Source organism: Scardinius erythrophthalmus (genome assembly GCF_964197995.2).
Source record: "Scardinius erythrophthalmus genome assembly, chromosome: 25".
Taxonomy (NCBI): Eukaryota; Metazoa; Chordata; class Actinopteri; order Cypriniformes; family Leuciscidae; genus Scardinius; species Scardinius erythrophthalmus.
This window is the reverse complement of record NC_138245.1, coordinates 21,057,871-21,070,666: the sequence shown is the minus strand read 5'-3', so window position 1 is coordinate 21,070,666 and position 12,796 is coordinate 21,057,871. Positions and strand designations below refer to the sequence as shown.

Here is a 12,796-nt window from a genome sequence, read left to right as displayed (position 1 = left end):
GATTTTAGTGCACTTTTAATTTGACTTAAATTCCCTAAAGACTGTCATTAGCCAAAATTAGACTAGCGAGTATGGGAATATGAAGACAGATGTTTTAATGTCTGACTGTCCTTCAGTTGTAAAAACTGTACTAGAGTTGGCAAGTTTAATTGAAACTGTCTGAGTGAATCGGTTAAAATCTCAGTGTGGAATTTATAGTGTTTATATTTTTAGTACAAACAATATGGAGGTAAATATTGCTGTAGCTATGTACTGTTATTTTGGTACTCATCGTTCGCCTCATAGCATAATTGCCCAAGTCATTTTTTAATTAATTATTTCTTAGGCAATTATGCTATGAGGCTAACGACATACATTATCGATACATAAACAACATATAAATATTCCTTCTTATTAATTGTAAAAATTAGAGTAAAAGCATACCTTTTGGAAGCAACCAGATTTTTTTTATATATATATTTATTTTGAATGCAATTAATCATTTCACAGCCCTATTTGCAACATTATAAATGTCTTTACTGTCATTTAATGTGTCCTTCCTTAAAAAAAGTATTAATTTCTTTCAAAAAAAATTAGACCAAAAACTTTTGAACGGTAGTGTATACTTTTAGCAATATTGCTAACAATCCAAGAGTACAATGGCTGAATTTACCTTTCACATCCTCTGTCTGGCTCTCAAATCGATCAAGTGAGAGGACAATACAGCGGACAAGCATGTTGGAGTCCACCAGAGAGCTGTTGATCTGGGTGAGGAACACCTGGAACTGAGGAAGGCACATTGTTTAACCAAAGACAAGGAGAAATAGTTAAACAACAGCTTTTATTTCTCCACTTTTTGTTATTCCCTGTACCTTCTCCTCTGTGTTGACATATTTGTTGAATCTCTTAAAGGCATCAATGTTGAACTTCATAAGCTCTCCGAGCAGGTCAAAGTAGCTCTGCAGGACATCTCTGGACTTGCAGCCGCTGTCGATGATGCAAAAGAGGATGTGCTACAATCAAAAGACAAGATTTGAGCAACTCAATCACTTCTATGGGGAAAAACATTTTGACCAATAAGAGAGGCACAGGCATTTGTATAAGCATCTGTACCTCCAGCAAGCCTCTCTTCAGCAAAAACATCTGGTCTGCGTATGATGTGGCCCCTCTGAGGAAGCTCTCAACAGCTCTTGCCTGCCAGAACCTTTAGATAGAAAATATGTCATCATGACATTTCAAAACACATTTATCCAAATCATTATGAACCCAGAGACTCACCTGAAGGAAGAGTCTGGCGGTTCTCTTTTCATAACAGCGAGGAGCCGCGTGAGGAGCCCTTTTTTACCATCACACACTAAACTCCTGAAAGACACCACAGATAAGATAGATTGTAACGTGTATGCTGTTTAAAAAAAAAGAAAAAAGAAAAGAAAATATAGCATATAGATTTGACATCTGAACAATACCTGTCGGTGTTTACTAGTGCCTCCACCTCAGGGATGTTTGCCTTTAGGGAGATGGCACTCAACTCACTCAGCTCTTGAGCATTCAGAAGTAAGTACTTATTTCTAAGAACAAAAGAATACATGGATAAATACATTCTTCGGTCAATCCACAGGTATGCGACATGCCACTCAAAGCTCACAATCTTGCAACTTACTCATGGTGGTCACTAAAGCTCTGCAGAAGCCTCAAAAACTGGATTTTAAATGAAATTTCCTGCACAATAAACAAAAGCATAACATGATCAATGAGAATTATGGGAAATGGATTAGAGCGAATGGGATAAATCTGCAATGTATTCACTCAAAGCTCACCGGACTGCAATCGCAGTTTTCATTCTGTCCATGAACCACGTGATTAGAGGTGGTGTATTTCCTCCAGATGAGCTTGTCGAAAAGGTTATTGAGTCCAGGAATCAAACGAAACTCCGCCAACATTTTATGCACCTAACAGATATGATAAACAAGGATAGGAATTACAACAGGGGTGTCAAACTCATTTTCACTGAGGGCCACTTCAGCATTATGGCTGCCCTCAAAGGGCCGGTTGTAACTGTAAGACTTTTAAAATGTTAATATAGTGTCTCTTTATTTGATTATTACTTATTTAAGTTACAAATATTGTATATGCATTTGGAGGGGTGTTTCTAGGTTTTAAAAACATCAGGGGATGAGCCCGAAACATCAGGGGCTGGGTAATAATGATTTGATACAGAGAATAATGTATTATTGTATATATGCAAGGGTAAACTGGCTCAAAAATTCAGCCCTGGCACTGTAGCCACACCAGCACACATTACCACACAGTCATGCTTATTCAAATGTGAGGTAGTTAGGGGGGTTCGGGGACATGCTCCCCCGAGAAAATTTGGATTTCTCGGACCTACATATGTGCATTTTAAGGTGTTTAAAGGCCAAAAAATTTGATAACAATAGCTTTAAAAGCATGTCAGTGGGCAGTAGCATAAATTATTTGTCAAGATAACAGATTCTTAAAAATGAGAATGAGGATAAATATTGCAATGAATGATCCACACTACAAAATGGAAATGCAGAATGTTTCTGCTTATTGTTGACAATACACAATCACATATTCCAAACAGGAATGGCCTTAAATGAGAAATCTTTCAAGGATTATTTTGCATAGATGTTACATTTCAATCGAACACCAGTGCAATCTTTTTGTGTCCAGAGGCAAATGAGCAATTTATATTAGCATTAAAGATTGGTTTCAGCAACTTGTTTCTTTCCTGAGTTAATCATTGTTTTTGGCACTAATCAGTTTTAAGTTCAATTGTTTACTCATAAAGACAGTCACTTGTCGCCACCTACTGGCTTAATGATGCAAGTGGCACAAACACAGATAAGCGGAGTGATCCAAATGGTGCAAAGGTTAAGTATACAGTATATTAAAATATATTAAAATAATATAAAATATCAATATATTATTCTTCAATCAGTTCTATGCAGCAGAATCAGATTTAACAGATTAATTTTTTGACCAATTGTCAAAATAAAGTATAGTCCTACAAAGCTATTTTTAATCAAACCATGAGCAGAGCAGGGAGAGGACCAGTGAACGAGAGTAATTTTACCAGTGTTGCCCAGCACGGCTATACACACCATGACTATACACATGTTACAGCACAGTAGTGCTATTGCAAAAAGAAACAAGTCCAGAGAAATTTCATGTCGGCACGTTTTTTTTAGCGGACTTTGCCTTTCCGGTGAGCGTGAGCAGAGCTCGCAACACACACACACACACACACACACACACACACACACACACACACACACACACACACACACACACACACGGAGGTTGCTTGCGGAACATTGAGCAGAACGCGCTGTGAACACGGAGCGGAGAGCACAGCGCACACACACAGCGGAACGCGCCTAGTGCTGCGTTCCAGTCCACTTTTAGACACGCACTTGCAAACTTCCCTAAGCACTTCCCCTCGGGGGAATCCCTGCCGCCATTTTGAAGTGCGTTCCACTTCGTGAAGTGGACGAGGGAAGTTTATATGGACAGACCCTCGTTCCCTCGATTTTGACCGAGGGAGCGAGTCTGCTTCAAATGTACACTTCAGGCACCTATATGTCCCACAATGCAACACGATTGTGACGTCACCGCATATCTCGTCTAATCACCACCACACAAACAACTCTATGATATATTAATTATAATTTTTTTTAAATTTAAAACAACCCAAACACACCTATAAACATTTGGATGCTGCATTAAACAAATTCTTAAAGGGAAAAAAATGTAAATAATAAATCAACTCCATAGCTGATTCCAAGTGATCAAGGGCTTAGGACGTTCCAGTTCAGCCCATTGCAGTTTCCGCCAGTAGTGGGCACTCGCAATGACGTACATCCGAGTGAACGAGAGGAAGGGAAGTTAGCAAGTGAAGGGCATGACAATTTTGGACTGGAACGCAGCCTGGAAGTTATGCATCTTCGGAAGCGGACTCGCACGCAAAGTCATAAAACACGTTGAGCCAGTCAAACCATCGCCGAACACGGAGGGGCGCGGCGGCTTTTTAGTATCTTTCGGCCAAAAAACGAAAATGTTATTTTCGGCCGAAATTTTTCGGCAGCCTAAATTTCCATATGCTCTCGCGGGCCATATAAAATAACTTGGCGGGCCGGATTTGGCCCGCGGGCCTTGAGTTTGACACATGTGAATTACAACATTAGGATTTAATCAGTTCTATGTAAGGGTGTAACAATACACTCATGTCACGATTCGGTACTCGCTATGTCCCGCCTCTCCCGCTATTAATGCACAATACATATAAGAATAAACCATCTAAAATGCTTTAAATAATCATACTACTAAAACTTAACGCGATATGGTGAATGAAATGATGTTTGCGCTTTCACTTTGAGGAGTGCCGTTCCAGCACGGATTAGCTTCAGAGAATCATTGCTATCAATTACAGTTTTAATCGCAAGAAAGCGTGTCAAATAACTATTTCACAAACTGTAAATGGTTAGTTCATCCAAAAATGATAAAATCTGTATTTACTCGCACTCATGATGTTTTTCCGCATCGCACAAGCATGTTTGTGTTTTCTTCAGTAGCCTTTATGCGTGTTGTAAATCTGTTCTTCATACAAAGCCATTTAGTCTCTTCCGAAGACTTGGATTTGTATTAGACCACTCGATTGATTATTTTTACGATGCCTTCATGACATTTTTTGGATCTTTTAAGTTTTAGAGGAATGGACTTTAAAATGGAGGGACAGAAATCTCTTAGGTTTCATAAAAAAAAATCTTCATTTGTGTTTGAAAGTTTGAAGCAAGGTTTGAAATGACGTAAGGGTGAGTACATGGCAACAATGTACATTTTTGGGTGAATTATACCTTATAAATACAGTAAGCGGAATCTTGGATAAATCATATAGTTTACGATACATAAAGTCGCATTTTTATATTGCTATATCTTGATATAATGATGTATCGTTACTAGAGATGCACCGATTACAATTTTCTGGGCCGATTCCGATTTTTCATTAAGTTTGACCTGCCGATACCGATTTTAGCCGATTCCGATTTCATTTTTTATAACCACTTTACAGCACACACAAATATTTATTTTATATCATTTCTATAATAAAACATTTTACAATTTGCATAGTTCACACACATCTAAAGTGCAGTGTTGTGGAAGAACCATTTCCTTTTCACATTCAATATCCAATAATTTTATATATATGTATTTATTAAACGAAACGTCTGTATGAAAACAGGGAATGGCAATAAAATAATATATAAATAAAAAACAAAATAAATATAGCCTTGCAGTATTAAGATATTTCTCAAAGCACACACACACACAGGCCCATTGCAATCACTTGTACAAACTGAATAATAAAACAAGTTTAAATGGGTACATTTTCTATAAATATTAGTCTTTGTTTTCTTTTCTGACATAGCCTACTCCAGTTCTTGTTAAAACACGCAAATTCTGTGCATTTTGGGCACTTTTTTTGTGAAACCCTATAAGGCTATTTTCCATCAAAAGTGTGCTTTCCCTTTAATTGAGCGCGAGCAGTGCAGCAAATAGACTCGGCGCCGAAACACGCGCTTCACTGCTCGCGACGCTACTGCTTGAGACGCTCACGCGCTGCTCCTGCTTCCGTTGTGAATGCACTCAATAATTAACATGCACGGCGAAAAAAAATACGCGCTTGCGGTCTGAACGGACGTAATTCACGAGGTTTTCTACATGTGCTCCTTGTGCACGTGTGATGCTGATGTTGCGCGATGTTAATCATGCGGCGCCCGAGTGCATTTGACCGGCATAAAATCGGCATTTGTCAGACTGACCGGCCGGTCGCCGGTTACGGCCGATCACGTGAAAATCGGCCAATTCCGGTCACCAGCCGATCAATCGGTGCATCTCTAATCGTTACACACCTAGTTATATGTAGATCCTTTACAGACAGACTCTTACCTGGTTCCGCTGTCGGCCCATGAGCAGGACGCACAACACGTACAGCACTTCCACCTTATACATGATCTCATGAACGATCTTCATGGACTGTGGCAAACGATGCCTCAGTGGGATGGTGGCCAACGTACTCTCATCAGATGATTCTGTGAAAAAAAAAAAAAAAAGAAAAAAATAATAAAAAATAATAATTCCACAACGGAGAAAGATGTTCTTTGGCTTGTATTTGTTGTTTATTTGGTGTTTATTTAAGGCGAAGTAAAAGAACTGCAACTAAAAACTGACTTCAAATGGAAAAATCATAACCAAAAAAAGTTATTTTGAATTTGAAAATTTGTTTATTTGGTGTCAAAACTACAACTACATCAATCATCTTTTAAAGGAATTGCAACTAAAAACTGACTTCTGATGTGAAATCACAAAAAAAGTTCTTTGAATTTGAAAATTTGTGTCAAAACCACATTTGTTTTGTATATATATATTCTTGTTCAAATTTTTGTGATCAGTAAGATTTTTGTGAAAGAAATGTCTTTATTTAGCAAGAACATTAAATTGATCAACAGTACTGACATTTATAATATAACAAAAGATTTCTATTTCAAATAAATTGTGTTCTTCTATTGCACTTTGTTCATCTAAAAATCTGGGAAAAAATGTATCATGGTTTCCACCAGGCTTGTGCAAAATTCAGAATTTCAGAATTGGCCTCCATTCAATTCATGAATTGGAATTTGAATTGAATTTACTCCGCCCCACAGGACATTGAATTGAATTTGAATTGGAATGACAGGAAGTGGAATTAAATTCATGGCAATTCAGAGAAATTCCACACAGTCACACAACAGAAAGAATGTGTTGAGTCTCGCATGCATTCAGTGTTAGGAAGGTTTCTTTGTAAATGTTATTGCTTACTGTTATTAGTTACCCATTATAAATGTGGTTTGGATTACTTTATTTGGATAACTTTATCAAAGCAAAGCAATTTCGTTTTAAGTTGATTAGTAACTAGTTGAATTAAACATTTTACCTCAGTAATACAACTAAATACAATTACTTTAATTTTTTAATTTAATAACAGAAATTTCATTTCACATAACTATTTACTCCTCAACCCTGCGTACATTTTGTTCTAAAATATATATTGATCAAATTCTTGAAATAAATTACCCCCTCAGTGTTGTTTAATTAGTTTTGTTCCAATGTAATTTTCATTTCAAAGTAATCACACAAACACAAAGTTGTTGTAAATGAAGTTATCATTTATTCCAATGCAAAAAATTACTGAGCAACACTGTTGCATCTAATTCTCAATAGCTCCTCAACTCCTTTTCATTGAGTCTGCACAGTTCTGGTCTGAATATCTTTCCTGCAACACTAAAGATTCTCTCAACAGTTGCAGAGTGAAGTTGTAAGTGTTGGCCATCAAATTGTGCTTTCAAACAAATGTCCACCTCAAATTGTTTAGCAACCATTTTAAATACTTGGTTAAAGTAAAGCATTCTGGGAAATGGAGTCATGTTCCATCATGTTCCAAAAAATTACAATTACAATAAATCAAACTTAATTATTTGTTCTGTGACTAAATGGTAAATGGACTGCATTTATATAGTGCTTTCACAGACCTATGGCCGCCAAAGCGCCATAGCCTCACATTCATTCATTCATAGACCAACGGCGGTGTCAGCCATGCAAGGCGCCAACCAGCTCGTCTGGGGTTAGGTGTCTTGCTCATGGAAAACCTCGACACTTGGTCAAGTGGAACCGGGGATTGAACCACCAACCTTTCGGTTTGTAGACAACCTACATGAACCACTGAGCCACTGCCACCCCACATATTATAATGCAATCATATCTAAATATACAAATATGTATATGAATTTCTTTGAATTTTTATTGAATTGCAATTCTGCTTCCTTTAATTCAAATTCGAATTGTAATTCTAGATCCTGTTTTTGACATCAATTCAAATTCAATTCAAATTCAAGAATTTAATTGGAATTAAGGAGTCATTCTCAATTCAATTCTGAATTGTGCACAAGCCTGGTTTCCACAAAAATATTATGCACACAAATGTTTAGCATTGATAAAAAGAAGTATTTCTTATGCAACAAATCAGCATTGAAGGTTATGAATATTTTGAATAAGAAATGAACAAGTTAAACAGCAGTTCTACCTGTGCTGCTGTGCTCAGCTTCATCAGTTGCTATCTGCATGAGTGCATCCAGTACTAGCGTGTTGTCGAGCCAAGTGTACCACTCCTCTAGTTCCTGCAGAAAGTTTGATGTTCCAGTTGCCTCGGACACCTTCCGTGTGGCCAACTTACAGAGACGCTCAATGAACCCAGGGATGTTCAGGAGTGTGACTGGAAAATATTACATTACGTTTTTATAATTCATGCCCTATTAACGCTTACTCCATAAATCTTTTCCTGCCAGAAATACTCTATATATACAGTATACTGAATGGAAAATTCTGTAATTTTTTCCATATAGCAAATTTCCCTTTAGCAATGATCTTATTCTCAGTCACCACTTTACTGCTCTTTGTGGCATCAGCTCTAAGTAAAGTCAAGTTTGTAGTCCACATACCCTGGTTGACCTCGGCACGTGAGGGGCTGGTATTGCGTTTCTGCTGTGCGTTTTTAGCCAGGAGTGTGTGTTTATCATCGTTCCCCACATCAGGCTCAGATATGGTGACGGAGAGGATACGACAGAAGTTGGCGAGCTGCTGCTGGTCAAAGCTCTGGACCAGTCCTGACAGGTTCGGGATCCACTCCAACTGAATCATTTCCTGTAATGAACCATTATTAAACACCATCAGATATTACTAGTGACGTATTCCACATGCTTATCACTTTTAATTGTTGTTTATGTAGATAAGACAAATATTCTTAATCCTCTCAATGCATTTAAGGCTGACCTTTTTAACTCCAAGAATATCCTCAATTAATGTAGCTGTTTGCAAAAAGGTCTTCTTATTTGTCATCAACGTGAAGAGAAATAAGACGAAATCATCCCTCGATGCCAGGTTTTTTGTGACCCCTTCCGTCTGTAGGAAAATAAGTGCAATTATACTCATCCTGAACCCATCAATTCAATTCCTAAATGAGAACGAAGCCAGAATACTTACACATATGCAGCAGTTGTACAGCACACTAAGGCAGTCCTTAACCAAGTCATCATTCACTACATGAAGTTTAAAAAAAGATAGATTTTTATTTATTTATTATATATTTAGCAATAAATAATAGTAATAATAATAATAATAAATATCATTATTTTTGAATAATCTCCATAAAATGTTCTACTAGTTAACTTACTCTTGGGCTTTTGTAGCGTTGTCAGAGTGGGTCTCATCAGAAGTTCCACCAGCAGCTAAAAAGACAAAATCAATCATTCATTCTGAATTGATCTAGGTCTGCAACTAAAATCCATTTGATAAATAAATTGATCTGTCAATTCAATTAACTGATCAATCAGATAAATGAAAGTTCAATTTATGATTGAATTTGATTTAATTGAAACACGCTGAATATTGTCAAATAGACACTACAATCTTATTGACAGATATAGCACAAACAATACATTTTTCGGAGCTATCTGCGGAATTCTGCCTCTACAAATTCTGGTAGTCTGCCAATGTTCTCCTCATGATAATATGTAAATAATATATGTATATTTTAAAACATGATATAAAATATATTTAAAAGGTTGTAATGCAAGTTACAGAGAGCTTTTAACATTGAGCACGTTTACATACACACCAGTACACTGATAACTTTAAATGCAAACCAATAACCCGATAACGCAAGTAAACTGAGTTTACAAGACTTTATTAATATATCAGGTTATTTCCTGTTAGTGACGTCAAACGTAATTTGCATATCTACCTCCGGGTATTTTACTTATGTCGGTTGTGATGTTAAATAAAGCATTAAAAATGAAGAAGAGTATTGCAACATGTCAGCGGGACACTTACGGCTCATATATTATCCTCTCATGCAGTTACAGATGCAGCATTTTTGACTGTACTGTAGTTTACCACTTCTTCTGCTGCACGAGATGAGAGCACTTTTATCATTTTTTTGGGTCAAGAAAGAGTCTGAGTTTGTGACTTATTTCCTCCTCCCTTACTGCAAAACACTGGCTCTGTCTGGATGCGCTTAAAATGCACAGTAAGGACATGTTCCTGTCACACATCAAACATGCGCACTTCAATAAGCCGACAGAAATCAGGTTAATGAGTTTATTTTACATGCTGGGCAAAATCAGCGTAAGGGGCAAAAATCTAGCTGCGATAATCAGTTTATGCTAACCCTAAGTCATTTATAACCGTACTCCGATAAAAGAAAACGGGTTAACGTGTTAACATGATCACACGCATTGTCGGCTTATTATGCATAATTGGGTTAAGAACATTCATGTATTATCAAAACTCACCCATTATCAAAACATATATATATATATATAGTTTTTTTTTCTTTACTGTAAAGTTACAGTAGTGACAAAGCTATTCTATGCCACAACACACAGACTAGGCTAATCAATAACTTCACTGTCATCCATTTTCATTAGCACTCTTTTTATTGATCACAGTTATGGTGCCAATTCCTCATTACACAGAGAAGACATGAGAGTGTCTGAACTCACATCTACACCTCCAAACAGGTCAAAGGTGTATGTGTTGGGAAAGGTGGACTCCTGCGCCGTCTTCCTATCCTCCGTCACAAAAGACATGGCCTCCATAGACAGCAAGGATGACAGTTCCTGTATCAGAACATCACAATGTGAGACAAATTCAGCCTAGAGAGACACTTTCTGAGAGTGAGGTCTGCTCTGAAATAAGGATATCAAGTGGCTATAAAGCTATTTAAGATATAAGAAAATATCCCACACTCAAAAGAGTGAGTGGAATAAGAGATCTCACCTTCAGGACAATATGCGAGCGGGTGAAGTCACTGTTTAGGTGGCTGCTCTCGTACAGCTCCTGGAGTAAGACTGGAATCCCGTGCCATTTCGCACTCTTGTCTCTCTCCTGAAGAAGAACTTCTGGGAGCTGGAAACAAAGAATAAACAGAAACTAGATTCTTGTTCCAGTTCTTGCAATTCAGCAAAAGGAGCAAGGCCAGTTCACATAAAGCAAGAAAACTTGAATGATATAGATTTATTTGATTTTTTTATACATTTAAAAGAACAGCAGAGTCCAGATAGATAAATAGAAACAATAGATAATACAATTAATTTGTGTTTACTTACTAAAATTGGTTACTAATAGCATCCATTTTTCAAATACACTGCCTTGTAAGACCAATAATAAAAGCCCATTGCAAGTTTGACAACTAATGGTAATAATGAAATGCTATTACAAAGAATTTACATGTAGGCTACATTACTTTGAAGGGCTGCAAAGTACAATTTACACACACAATACTTTCAATAAAATGCAAATCACTATTCGACTCCAAAGTACTTTACATCCTGACACAAAGGTGACATTCGTTTAGGCAAGAATCTGATTTAATGTTCATTCTATCAGTAGTTGTTATAGGTTGGTTGCCTATTCCTAGCTGGTATAATTTTTGTATTTTATTACATATAATACTTGTAAGTGTCTTTCAAGGTCATGTTGATACAATGAACTCCATGCATTCTACCATATACCACATAAGTATGTCCTCTACCTTTTCATTTCTTCAAAATACAATCAAATACTCACAAGGAACAAGTAGCCTGATAGGTGCCAAAAAAGGGCATACTAATAAAAGATCTTTAGAAACATTCACCAACCTGTCATTGTAGAAACATTAAACAACAAAGTATTCTAATAGGTCCTAACTTATTTAGTGTTAATCAGTATCAAATACTGGGAGTATGAAGTGAAAGTGAAACCTGTGGGGGTTCAATTCAGTTAAATTCCCAGGCTAGGGTCATGTCCAACTCAACGGGACATCTTACATAATTCAAGCTCTTTAAACTCCAGGCCTGAGCCAGCAAAATATCACTGCCTGAACCAATAACCCACACAAAATGAGTGCAATTTACTGTTCAGGCTGGTGGTGGGAAAAATGGATAAGACAACCTATAAGAAAATGATATGGCACAATCGGACACTAGATAAAATGACAATATGTGGCATTGCTGACTGCTCTCCCTGACAACATTTTTGGCCTTTATGACGTTCAAAGGAGCATATAATGATCACAAATGCTGTTTAGGTAGAAAGCTTTAGGTTGTGAGACACAACCCGTGTTAACTTAAAGCAGCAGGTCGGTTATACACATTATATGATTACAGATTGCTGGGTGTGTGATTAGAATTCATAATATTACTCATTCATAATAATACGGCTCCATGTGTCGGAGTCTTTAATTGGATTGTATTTGGACTGTATTTAAAGCCTCGTTTAACCCAAATTATCATCGGACAGTCAAAGCCAAGAGCAACCTAATTAGTTAACGGCCAGTTGACATTCTTCTCCCTTTACGTGGTTTATTTTCAAACTACACTGACCATTTAACAAGTTTTAAGAGATTATTTAAACTACATTTAGATCAAACTTAAATGTAACAACCGTCCGATTTATTTTGTTGCTTAAGTTAACTTAGGTTGATAGACGGTTCAGCTCATAAACGCGGATCCCTGACAGCAGCTTTTCCGTGTCAGCAGAACAAATTCTCCCGTTTACCTGCGTCCCTCTGCTGACGCCTCGTCCAGTGACCTGACTCTGTCGTATCCTGGTGAGAATATTCCTGTTTCGAGTCCGTTTCTTTCCTCCCATCCAAGGGGACTCGGGCCCCAGTAGCGTCGCCATTACTTCGTCTTCCTGAACTGCTCCAAACAGGAAGTTAAAA

At 37.2% G+C, this 12,796-nt stretch overlaps 1 protein-coding gene across 1 annotated transcript in view; it reads right to left on the bottom strand.

Moving 5' to 3' along the window:
• trpc4apa (transient receptor potential cation channel, subfamily C, member 4 associated protein a) overlaps positions 1-12,796 on the bottom strand; it is a 17,965-nt gene extending 5,169 nt beyond the window's left edge. The window contains exons 1-16 of the mRNA XM_081358359.1: positions 12,631-12,796; positions 10,873-11,001; positions 10,596-10,712; positions 9,266-9,320; positions 9,076-9,131; positions 8,866-8,994; positions 8,535-8,736; positions 8,120-8,308; positions 5,950-6,092; positions 1,797-1,928; positions 1,640-1,698; positions 1,446-1,547; positions 1,258-1,341; positions 1,093-1,183; positions 852-992; positions 653-764 (exon numbers count right to left, since the gene is read on the bottom strand). Of these exons, the coding sequence (XP_081214485.1) occupies positions 653-764; positions 852-992; positions 1,093-1,183; positions 1,258-1,341; positions 1,446-1,547; positions 1,640-1,698; positions 1,797-1,928; positions 5,950-6,092; positions 8,120-8,308; positions 8,535-8,736; positions 8,866-8,994; positions 9,076-9,131; positions 9,266-9,320; positions 10,596-10,712; positions 10,873-11,001; positions 12,631-12,756 (1,867 nt within the window). The 5' untranslated portion in view covers positions 12,757-12,796. The remainder of the gene's footprint in view (positions 1-652; positions 765-851; positions 993-1,092; positions 1,184-1,257; positions 1,342-1,445; positions 1,548-1,639; positions 1,699-1,796; positions 1,929-5,949; positions 6,093-8,119; positions 8,309-8,534; positions 8,737-8,865; positions 8,995-9,075; positions 9,132-9,265; positions 9,321-10,595; positions 10,713-10,872; positions 11,002-12,630) is intronic.